The sequence below is a fragment of the Cebidichthys violaceus genome, unplaced genomic scaffold (assembly GCF_023349555.1).
Source record: "Cebidichthys violaceus isolate CVI_PGR_0920_01 unplaced genomic scaffold, fCebVio1.0.p SCAF_20, whole genome shotgun sequence".
Taxonomy (NCBI): Eukaryota; Metazoa; Chordata; class Actinopteri; order Perciformes; family Stichaeidae; genus Cebidichthys; species Cebidichthys violaceus.
Genome location: NW_027176373.1, coordinates 1,019,510 through 1,031,732, shown reverse-complemented (window position 1 = coordinate 1,031,732; position 12,223 = coordinate 1,019,510). Strand labels below are relative to the sequence as shown.

The following is a 12,223-nucleotide window of genomic DNA, read 5'->3' as shown; positions in this document are numbered from 1 at the left end:
TGACAGTGGAAGAAGTATTCAACTCCTTTACTTAAATGAATGTACAAATACCATAGTCCAACAATAAGTACAGGTCCTGAATTCAAAATGTTACTTAAGTATAGAGAAGTTTAATTAGAGAAATGTCATTAAAGTATCAGAATTAAGTACTGTTAAATGCTTCTACCATATTGATCATATTGAGGTACTCGTGCTGTGCTTGAGTATGTCTATTTTATAATAATATTCCACTACATCTCAGAGGGAAATACTATCTACTCCAGTACTTTGCTCTGACAGCTATAAGCCTACTGATTATTTTTTACAGATTCAGATTATCGATAACAAATATCACTTTTAAACGACAATAATAAAACAATGTTTTGTTGTAAAGTATTTCAAATTAGTCCTGCATCAGCCACAAAATTAGTGATGCTTACATATTAATGCATCAATGATTATTATCTAATAATCTAATATTAGTTTTCTGAAAGAGGCTATTTTGCATTATGAGTACTTTTACTTAAGTATGTTTTGATGTTTATACATGTTTACCTCAGTAGTATTTTGAATACAGGACCTATTTCTTCACTGCTGCTTTTGCTTAAGTGATAGTTATAACAATTAAATAATAACTGATGAATAAGTAGAGGGAACATACGTTAAAGAATAAAATCAGCACAATGTTTTGAACTGGAGAACGCCTCTGTTAGTTAGCTATATTTAGAAAGAGTCGGCGATGTGAGAAGGTTAATCTCAACGCTTCCTGGAAGTTCTCGCGAGATTTTACGAGAGGATAAGTTGAGGGGAACATGGCGACGTCTAATTTGCTAAAGGTAGGACCCAGTTCAATTCAATTATTTTGTATTTAACGCACGCTCAAAGTGCGTGTCAATCGCGTGCTGCGATGTTTGCGTTTAGCTCCAAACTTGACGCACACTACGCAGCACCTGCCCTGTCAGTGTTGACGTGAGCTCGTGAAGCAGTTAAGTTACATCTGGCTAACATTAGCTACTTATCACTGATTTAAGCTAAATATTATAGCTACACCACAGCTAACTAAATATGAAGGAAATAAGCAAGACACGGTGAACCCGGAGGGACCGATAACGAACGGGAGACGTATCGTTAGCTTTAACCTGCCCTGATATATATTCATAGTATCTGTGTCACACGCTAGCTACAAATCTCATATATCATCTGTCACTTCAGTGACACAGGAATCAGCAGCAGACCACCCTATTTAAAAGACATGCTAAAGGCTGACAACAGCAACTGTGGTAGCAGGTTGCTTGTGTGAACGCTAATCCCCAGCTGCTATCTTGCTAACTAAGTTTAGCTTTACAGGATCCTCGTGTCTTTTTTTTAAATTAAATCAAAAATGACATTGCAGTCAAAACAGAAGACTTTTGCAATTTGATAATAAGTATGTGTGTGTACAGTGTGTGCAGACAGGCGATCACCCAGTGCATCAGTTACTATCTCTATTCTGGTCTACCTTGCACTGTACTAATCCAAATACACTTTACAACAAGTATAAGGGTGTAGAACAAAGCCCACAGCAAGCAAATCAAGAAAATAAACATTAAAAGTACAACAACCACATTAAAACATCAAGGTTAAATGGATGTTAAGCAGTTAAAACCCTCAGTCTTATCGGGACTATTCCAGCTATATGATTGGGTCTGAACACCTTATTTTTATTAAATCAAATCAAACATTTCAGTGCAGTAAGTGACGTTTCAACCGGTTTTTAATTCTAATTAACTGACCGTGTCTTGACAAAAGAACGCGTAAGGCTCTTCACTCCACTAGAATTATGACAAAGGATTTTATAAAATACGTATTTTACTTACCAATTTATTTTACATTGAAAACCTGCTGGAATATTGTTAAAGCACGCATTGAGAAAATAAGTAGCGCTGTAGTCGGCTTGTGAGGTACTTGTACTTAACTCGAGCGTTTTCTTTTTCTGGAACTTAATACTTCTAATCCGCTACAAATCAAAGGGAAATATTGTACTTTTTACTCGACTGGATGTATTTGATAACGTCATTTATTGTGCAGCTTCAGATGAACGATACAATAAATTCCGATGAATTATAATAAGTGAAGTAATTGCAATCAGCTGCAACATTAAAGTGATGAACAGCGAGTTAAAGGTACAAACAGCAGCTAGATAGTTATCATACTCTGAAGATCTAACACTGTTACAACGCCTAGTTCTGTTCCTACTGTCTACTCACTGTTTGCACACTGCAGTGACAACACAGTGGACTCTTATCTCATCCTTAGTCTACAGCACACCTAATAGTGTTGGACTTAAAGGAAGAGGCCAAGGTTTTCCTGGCTCCTTTCGCCTCCACCCACGATTTGTAAAGTTAAATTGTTACTCACCCTAATATTTTGTGTTTTGTGTCGTCGCCTTATCTTGTCATAAAAAAAAAGCTCATGAGCCGTTTGACTCGGGTTGTTCACTTCCCTCCTGTCTGTTTTTCCAGAACAAAGGCTCCCTTCAATTTGAGGACAAATGGGAGCTGATGCGTCCCATAGTGCTGAAGCTGCTACGGCAGGAGTCCGTCACCAAACAGCAGTGGTTCGACTTGTTCTCGTGAGTTTGCTGTAATGGCGTCTGCTTTTTCGGCTCGGGCGTTTGATGGTGAATGTGTTTTAAGAAAGGTCCTTCCTCATTGGTCCACAGAGACGTCCATGCCGTGTGCCTGTGGGATGACAAAGGTCCGGCTAAGATCCACCAGGCCCTCAAAGAGGACATCCTAGATTTCATCAAACAAGCACAAGCAGTAAGACCATAAGGGGAAATGTGTCCCTGTTTTTACAAAGCGAACACGTAGCCGATGCTGATTTTACAAGTGTTTCTTTCTAATTCTCGCCGTCATAGACTGCGCTTCTTGCTTAATGTCTTTCATTCGGCCCTGTCTTGTGTTTCTTCACCGTTTCTAAGCGGGTGTTGAGTCACCAGGACGACACGGCGTTGCTGAAGGCCTACATCGTGGAGTGGAGGAAGTTCTTCACACAGTGCGACATCTTGCCCAAGCCTTTCTGTCAGCTGGAGATCACTCTGATGGGCAAGCAAGGAAGCAACAAGAAGTCCAACGTGGAGGACAGCATCGTCCGCAAAGTGAGGAGGAGCAGGAGGAGCAGGAGAAGCAGGAGCGGGCGAAACTAAATGAGCATGTTGTGCAGGTCGTCGTGTTCTGACTGCGTGTGTCTCTCCGTCTCTTCAGCTGATGCTGGACACGTGGAACGAGTCCATATTCTCCAACATCAAAAACAGGCTACAGGACAGCGCCATGAAGCTGGTCCACGCTGAGCGGCTGGGAGAGGCCTTTGACTCCCAGCTGGTCATCGGAGTGAGAGAGTCCTACGGTGAGACACACAGGAACACACTGGGTTTTATTTTGTGCAATAAACAGTTTTATTAGAGTAGCTTATGTTTCCCAACTCGCTATACTGCAGCGTCGATGAATCCAAATGGCATTTAAGATACTTTCAAAATATGAAACTCATCATGTATGATATGATCATGGACTCCCAAGTTTATCTGCAAAATGGTTCCTTACAGTTATAACTGCTAAATACTACAGGAATGTGACTGCGTGGTTCTATCTCGATCTACGTCTGAAGGGTGCAGACACACGTTGACCTCTCCATATCTTTTTGTGTGTGTGTGTTTTGTCTCTGAGCAGTGAACTTGTGCTCCAACCCGGACGACAAGCTGCAGATCTACAGGGACAACTTTGAGAAGGCGTATATGGATTCTACCGAGAGGTTCTACAGAACACAGGCGCCCGCCTACCTCCAGCAAAATGGGGTCCAAAACTACATGAAATATGTGAGTGTCCATGGCTCTGAGGAGAACCGGATGCTGCGATCCAAGACAGAGTGTGTGTGTGTGTGTGTGTGTGTGTGTGTGTGTGTGTGTGTGTGTGTGTGTGTGTGTGTGTGTGTGTGTGTGTGTGTGAGATGGAGCCAATATTTCTCATCACTCGTGGACTTTAACTGAAGCATGTTCTTCTCGCCAGTCTATCGAGAGAAAACAAAGCCATGAAGTTGAGAGATGGATACATTTTTTTTATAATATTTATCTACTGTCGGTCCGTTGATGACGTGAAGTTCTGCACTGTTTTGTAATCGCTCCGCTTCCCGACCGCTCAGGAGTTTCTATTTGCCGCTGCCGGCTTGCTCTCTGCTCCTGCTGAAAGAAAAGCGCTTTCAGTTCTCACCGTGGTAAAGATACCACCGGCCGTTCTACAGTCGCGTTTTACAGCGCGAAGCTGAAACTTGAGGCTTTCTATTGAGGCTCCTTTTTCCCCCTGTTTTGATGATTGTGGCAAAACGCCAGTTGGATGAATCAAAAGAGAAGACGGTGAAGACGAGGCAGCGTGATCTTCTCCACAGTATCGCTCTTACTCAAACAGAACGGAGGCGTTGTGTCCGTTAAAGCGCAGCAGGACCACAGAGCTTTGATACTTTAGTAAGTCGGTGTAGATCGATGACCTGAGGTTGGTTTTTTTTCTGGAGGATTTTTCCACAGTAAGACCTTTGAAGGAACCCAATTATAGAATATATTTTTTTTATATGGATTTAGGAAATGTCTTTCTTTAACAACTCGTACAAATATATTCATTATTAAGTGGCTTGTACGAGTGATTTAGGAGAACTTGCTACATTCAACACTTTTCTTGTATTTTGAATTTTCTCTAAGGTACAAAGTGGTCCAGACCTCAGTCTGCTGTTATTCAAGCTTTTTACTAATAGATTATATATTTCATTATTCTGTTTGACTCGAACACAGGCTAATATAATTCTAAATGTGTTCATACAGCCTAACGCTATCACCATTCATTTAATTTAGCTACTGATGCTTTTGTATAACACTGCAATATCAATATCAACATCTCAAAAAGCAGCGAGGCCATTGTATCCGTCGCTGTCCTTGCTGCGGCGACATGTTCTTCTTATCGAACCATTTCCGAAAACAAAAAATGACAAAAACAAAATAAAGCGCACAGAGAGGACAGAGGTTGAGTTTGAAGATACATTATTGAACGTCAAATAATGTCTATTATGGTTGCCAATGTGCTCATATTTGCACTTACAGGCAATGGAAATCATTTTTTGAATTACCTTATTTATCTTAGTATAGCACCTTTTCACTGGGGTTTCATGCACACAGAATTGGAACGCTTCATCAGAAATAGATTATCTATTTGTTTATTATCAGGTTTGAGATCTTGTTGGGTGTAAATGGATACTATATTATATTGTAATGAATGAATGTGTGTGCTCTGTGTTTCATCACCAGGCGGATTCGAAGCTGAGGGAAGAGGAGAAGCGTGCGCTGCGATACCTGGAGACGAGACGCGACTGTAACTCTGTTCAGGCAGTGAGTGTTCTACAGTTCTATTAGTAAATTACAATCTTATACGTAATGTTGTTCTCCCTCTTATCCAAAGTGCAACTCATATTAATGCGATACTAATTTTTATAGCAGTTTTTGTTTTAATATAGTTTTTTAAAGCTGTCATTTAACTAGTTTTGATACTTGGATAACAACTTGTATTTATTTTGTCAAATTTGTTTTTGAAATGTCCGAAACAAAACCAATCAAGCATCTTTCCCCAAATTCTACATTTCATTACTGAACTGGACACATCTCTGTTGTATTTCTGCTGCATTGCCCCCCCCCCCCCCCCCCCCCCCCCCCCCCCTCTTCCCCCCACCTCTGTTTGTGTTCCCAGTTGATGGAGTGTTGCGTCAATGCACTGGTTACGTCATTCAAGGAGACCATCTTAGCCGAATGTCCAGGCATGATCAAACGAAATGAGACAGAGAGTGAGTACGGACGGACCGCTCCCACCAAAGGCACAGCCAGCTCAGGTTTGCACCAGGAAATAGCCCTGACCAAACCTTCTTACCCAGCATCGTGTTGTTGTTGTTGTCGCACACTGAGGACTGTCAGAGACCAGCCTTGTTAATCTCTCAGAAACATGAAGCCGCTCAGAAATCATTCTTTTTTTTTTTACCCCAAGAACCTGCCTTAGAAATCTCACGTTTTTTATGTTTTATACGGTATCAAAAATAATCCGGTGACTTTTAACGCTGCCAATTTGCCAAAATATATACTAATACAAATTGTTGTAGTCCTGAAGATCAGACTAGATTATTTATTTTGTTATTTTGTTGCTGCTGAGTAGCTTTTAAGTCACTTTGACTATTGTTTAATTATTGTTATATATATATATATGTACAGTATATATTTTGTTCAAGTTAATGTTTACAGAGCTGGAAAGAAAATGCTTCTAACATTAAGCAAAATACATTTCAGTACAGATATGAATCTTTTTTGATTTCTTACTTTGAGAAATATAAACAGGTTTTTTTAATTTATATTTTATGAAACTTTTTTTTTTTCATTTAACAAAACAAACCAAAGTGAAATGTTGTCTGAAGTCAAGTACTTCAATAAGATACAGTCTATAATTTACAGGTGACAGGTGCCTAAAATCCACTTTAACTTCTTAAAATAAGCTTTAACATTTTTCGTTCCAGACATTTTCACGATTCAAATGTAAATTACTATAATAAACGATCTTAACATTACGCTGCTTATGTAATTCGATTTGACGAATGGACAAAAGGGGTTCCACAGTAATGGATTTTAAAGTAGCTCATCACCTGCTGCTTTCATAACGCACAATTATAAGCTCAGCATTTAATACGTCGGATCAACCGCCGCTGTCGCTTCTCCAAAGCGATAACGCCGCTTTCCCCCCTCCCGTCACAGAGCTGCACCTGATGTTCTCTCTTATGGACAAAGTGCCCAGCGGCATCGAGCCCATGCTGAAGGACCTGGAGGAGCACATCATGAGCGCCGGCCTGGCTGACATGGTGGCCACAGCAGAGACGATCACCTCTGTGAGTGTCAAATACACATATCTCTAAAAATCCAAAATCTGTTTTTCCTCTTAGCTGTAGTTCTATTCATCAGCCTAGACTGTTTTGGCGTGAGCTGCCGAGTGTTGGAGATGTCGGCGTCCTCTCGAAGGCATATGATGGAATTAGATGTCACTCTGTTTGTTTTTGCCGCTTTTAGCAGCACCACAAACAAACTCGGCAGCATCTCTCCTTTTCAGAAATCATGACCCTGTTACTCGAGAACATACGCAGACGTTGTTGTGAGAAGTTTCATGTAGGAACTATTTTCTCTCCGCCGGACTACACCCGCCAACCATATCGCCGCGCAGAAGGAAGCGTGCATACACACTCGATACCGCTAGCTCCTCTGGCACCGTTAGGCGAGCTAACGGTACAGCTCGGGCGAGGAGGACGCAGTTGATATGAACATGGAACGAGCCTTTTGCTCACGAGTAGATGTAACTTTTACTATCTTCTCTCACGCATAATGCACTTATATGCTTGTTTACACACACACACAGGATCATCCCATTGACCGGTGTCACCTTCTGTTCTTCGTTGCAGGACTCTGAGAAGTATGTGGAGCAGCTGCTCACGTTGTTTAACCGCTTCAGTCGGCTGGTGAAAGAGGCCTTTCAGGACGACCCGCGCTTCCTCACGGCTCGAGACAAAGTGAGCTGAACTTTTTGCCAGCATGGTGTCATTGTAGCGTACGCCGGTCTGAAGATGTTTAAACTGATCCCAGTCCTGTCCTCCAATCTTCTTTTGCAGGCATATAAAGCTGTTGTGAATGACGCCACTATATTTAAGTTAGAACTTCCTCTGAAGCAGAAAGGGTAAGAGACGCTCCTTCTATGACGTTCAGTTTTTGCTGAAGGCGCTGACGTCTGACCGCACTAGTTTTCCTCTGTTTTACAGGGTTGGTCTGAAAACTCAACCAGAGTCCAAGTGTCCAGAGCTGCTGGCCAACTACTGTGACATGCTCTTGAGGAAGACCCCGCTGAGCAAAAAGCTCACATCTGAAGAGATCGAGGCGAAGCTCAAGGAAGTGGTACGTTTCAGGAAACCTTCATGTTGCTATGAGCCCCTTGGTTACCAATGCAACCGGACGAGCGTAGAGTCGGTAGATCTCGGGCCGCGTTTTTAGCTCGTGTATGTGCAGCGAACTAAACTTTGAATCTGAGGTGAACATCCGTGTGCTCTTTTCTTTGCAGCTGTTGGTGCTGAAGTATGTGCAGAACAAAGACGTGTTCATGCGCTACCACAAAGCCCACCTGACCCGTCGGCTCATCCTGGACATTTCAGCAGACAGCGAGATAGAGGAGAACATGGTGGAGTGGCTCAGGGTGAGATCCCTGTGTGTGTGTGTGTGTGTGTGTGTGTGTGTGTGTGTGTGTGTGTGTGTGTGTGTGTGTGTAATGAGTGAGAGTAGACCTACTAGTCTGACATTTATTTTTTAATTTTACATCAGGAACATTAAGTGTAGCCAAAAACCTGAAGTATTTCTTTTTTAAATCACCTTGTAAAAAAAAAAAAAACGGTCTCTCTGTGGTGTCATGTGTCCTAACAGGAAGTAGGAATGCCAGCTGACTATGTCAACAAGCTGGCCAGGATGTTTCAAGACATCAAGGTGTCGGAGGACCTCAACCAATCTTTCAAAGAAATGCACAAACACAACAGGCTTGCTTTACCAGGTAAGCGGTGGAAGAGCGTCTCACTCGCACGTAAAGGGATAGCTCGGATGTTTTGACGCGGGGTTGTGTGAGGGACTTATGCCCAGTCACCGTTTTACCTACAGTAGCTTTAGCCTCCTACAAATATCAATGCCAGTTTACTGTGGCTTTGACGAGAGCGATACAGCGGCGTCGGTTCCACATCAGGACGGTTTGACTGACTGCCAGGTACAGAAAACATTCCAGATACTCTGTAACTGATAGTAATTGTTTTCGCGTGTTGGTAATACACTGACTATGTATACATACCTCATTCAACCCCACTTCAAAACATCCAAACTGTCCCTTTTAGTAGACATGGTGCGGGAGACAGTCGAGCACAAAGACTGGAGTGCAGCGGCGTCTCTGTGCCCTGCCAAGAAATAATCCGGCACATTTACATTAGATGACATTTTTTATTTAGCCGACGCTTTTATCCAAAGCGATCTATAATAAGTGCGTTCAACCATGTGGGTGCAACCCCAAAAAGTGCAGCGATAATGCAAATGCATAACCTTCATCAAATATGCTGATCTACCTTAAGTGCTCCATTCCAGGAAAATAGGAGATGGAAAGGTTTGTTTTTTTCTCTTTTTTTGGTTTAAGGTGCAGCCTTGAGTCGTGAAATGTGACTCTTTTTTTTTTTACACTTTGGTTTTTGTAAAGATTAAACAAACAAAGATAGAATGTGTTGATTACCAGACTCACCGTTTCCTGCCTTTATGCAAAGTTCAGTTCTAATCATATCTTGGCTATAGCTTCATATTTAGTCAGAATCCCTGAAATAATGACAAACTATGTCCACCTCTTTGGCTCAACACTGTATTTTTTTGCCCAAGTTAAAGACGTGAAAACTGTCACGCAACCACGATGTCTCTGTGTGTTCCCCTCGCAGCCGACTCGGTCAACATAAAGATCCTGAATGCCGGAGCGTGGTCGAGGAGCAGCGAGAAGGTTTTCGTCTCTCTACCTACCGAGCTGGAAGATTTGATACCGGAGGTCGAAGACTTCTACAAGAAGAACCACAGCGGCAGGAAGCTGCACTGGCATCACCTCATGTCCAACGGCATCGTGAGTACAACAGCAGTGCAACTATTTATTTCATGCAGCCTGTTTTTGGGCCTTGAGGGATACAAATATCTAGTTTTCGGCGAACACAACAGTTCCGTTTTGCTTGTTTCTTCGTGAAAGAAGCTGGGAATGGGACTAAACACAATGTCGTTACTCCAGATAACCTTTAAGAATGAGGTGGGCCAGTACGACCTGGAGGTCACCACCTTCCAACTGGCTGTGCTGTTTGCCTGGAACCAGAGGCCCAGAGAGAGGATCAGCTTTGAAAACCTCAAGCTAGCCACTGAGCTGCCGGACGCCGAGCTGCGGCGCACTCTCTGGGTAAACGGATAGCGTGTCGTAAGAGAAATAAACGATGGCGATAAATCTGCTCATTTGGTTCCATCATGATTGTCAGTGCTGTTGTATTTTTGTATTCGACGTAGCTTGATTTCAATCCGTTTCATTGATCAGATTATTTGATTTTTCCGCTTCCCTCTGAACCGTCACTCTTTCTCTCACTCTCCCAGTCTCTGGTGGCGTTTCCTAAACTCAAGCGGCAGGTGTTGTCGTACGACCCGGTGGTGTCTTCACCCAAAGACTTTGCAGAAGGAACACTATTTTACGTCAACCAGGAGTTTTCTCTCATGTAAGTAAAAGTTAGCGGTTCTGGGACCCCCCCCCCCCCCTGCCACCAAAGTCCTCATATGTAAATCTTTTCGTGCAAAAACATTTTTTTTCCCGTGGAATTCCTATTATTACCTTTTTTTTAAACTGTGTGCTAAACATGTTTATGAATTTCATTTGCATCGAATAGAAAAGTCAGTACAGCAAAGTTGGCGGTTCGTTTGTTGTCTGCATCTGTAAACCTGTATTCTACGTTGATTTCTTTGTGTTTTTATTTAAACTCTACAGAAAAAACTCAAAGGTTCAGAAAAGGGGGAAGATTAACCTGATTGGCCGGCTGCAGCTCACCACAGAGCGAATGAGAGAGGAGGAGAACGAGGGCATCGTCCAGCTCAGGATACTAAGAACACAGGTACAGACATGAAGCTTGCAGCATGCGGGTGAAGACACTGCAGGTCTCTCTCATTATGTAACACCGCCTGCTGAGAATACATGGTTTCACCTTCCATCTCCCCACCGTGGAGTTTCAACAGACCCCCGTGTTTGTATTATCTACAATACAACCCGTCCGTCTCACGGTGCACTTTGTGACACAGTGTTTTTCCTGTTCATCACACCGTTGTGTTTCCGCTCTCCAGGAGGCCATAATCCAGATCATGAAGATGAGGAAGCGCATCAACAACGCCCAGCTGCAGACGGAGCTGGTGGAGATCCTAAAGAACATGTTTTTACCGCAGAAGAAGATGATCAAGGAGCAGATCGAGTGGCTGATCGATCACAAGTACATAAAGCGGGACGAGACCGATTTAAACACCTTCATCTACATGGCGTAGCACAGCGCAGCGGGATGACTCGCGTTGACTTTGGTTTCAGTGGATCAGGCCTGATGGACACTAGGATATTTCCAGGCTCCCCGTCCTCTATTTAAAAATAAAATCCATTCTTGTGCAGGGAGGCATGAATTTAAGACTGAGACCTGTTTAACAGAAACGATACTTCCTGCCTTAAAGTTGTACAAAGACAAAAAAATGAATTGCAGTGGGAGTCTGCACCAAGTGGTTCTAACTGTTTTTAGTTTGAGGGAGTTTCCTTTCTGTCCAGGTGGGGCTGTTAGTTTGTTAATAGTCTGTTTTTGATGCCACGGTGTGTCATCAGGGCAGCTACTACAACACTCGGGCAAGTCTAAACGGCACGCCGACAGGAGAAGCTGAGGAACTTTTGGGATCTCGAAATGTCTGCGGTCCAGTTTTCATTCCACGTCAAAACACCAAGACCACCTGAACCTCGAACAAAACGCCGGCCTCTTACCGAGCCAGCGGGTTTGTGCTGTCGTGGCCCTCTGCGGTCACAGCTAAAGTGATCAAACACTTAATCCGGACATTCAGTGTGTGTATAAAGAGCCAGATAAGCACTTCACAGTTTGCAGGACTGAAGCAGACTGCCAACTCAAAACCCCGCCAGGCCTCTGTCCTTGGGTTTAAAAAAAAAAAAAAAAAAAAAAAAAAAAAATAGCATATTGCTATAATCCAGAATCCATTTACCTCTACCGAACGTACCCAGGGACAAAGGTGGTGTTGGGAGTCGAGCTCGGAGCTCAGCTCATGTTTGTGACAGCTCTCTTTTCTGCAGGAAGCCTGGGGGAGAAGCTGAGGTCAGTGTTACACGTGGTAAATACTACTCAGCTTTAGCAGAGTGTACCATGAGATGTGAATATGAAATAAACAGCACCTTATTATAAAAAAAAAAAACATCAGGCTTGTCATTCATCCTAGCTCAGCTGAACATTTCCACACAATTCATTTTGCATATAAATTAAATCGTTAATGTTTTATCCTTCAATATGTTTTTTTTTCTAAAAGAGCACCTCCATCAATTTTATTATTTCTTATAATATTATTTCGGTTCTTGTGTTAAAA

At 42.5% G+C, this 12,223-nt stretch overlaps 1 protein-coding gene across 2 annotated transcripts; it reads left to right on the top strand.

Moving 5' to 3' along the window:
- The first annotated feature begins 761 nt into the window (after window positions 1-761).
- Window positions 762-12,223, top strand: cul5b (cullin 5b). Of its 2 annotated transcripts, none has more exons than XM_068715617.1 (19): window positions 762-815; window positions 2,481-2,590; window positions 2,681-2,780; window positions 2,942-3,118; window positions 3,225-3,366; window positions 3,687-3,832; window positions 5,306-5,386; window positions 5,742-5,835; window positions 6,788-6,918; window positions 7,483-7,590; window positions 7,690-7,754; window positions 7,837-7,969; window positions 8,133-8,264; window positions 8,489-8,612; window positions 9,526-9,701; window positions 9,861-10,022; window positions 10,211-10,329; window positions 10,596-10,719; window positions 10,946-12,223. In XM_068715617.1, exons 1-19 carry the CDS (start codon window positions 792-794, stop codon window positions 11,138-11,140), a joined length of 2,343 nt encoding a protein of 780 aa, XP_068571718.1. In that variant the 5' UTR covers window positions 762-791; the 3' UTR covers window positions 11,141-12,223. The 2 variants fall into 2 exon arrangements, with proteins under 2 accessions (XP_068571718.1, XP_068571717.1); XM_068715616.1 differs by having other exon boundaries at window positions 5,742-5,880.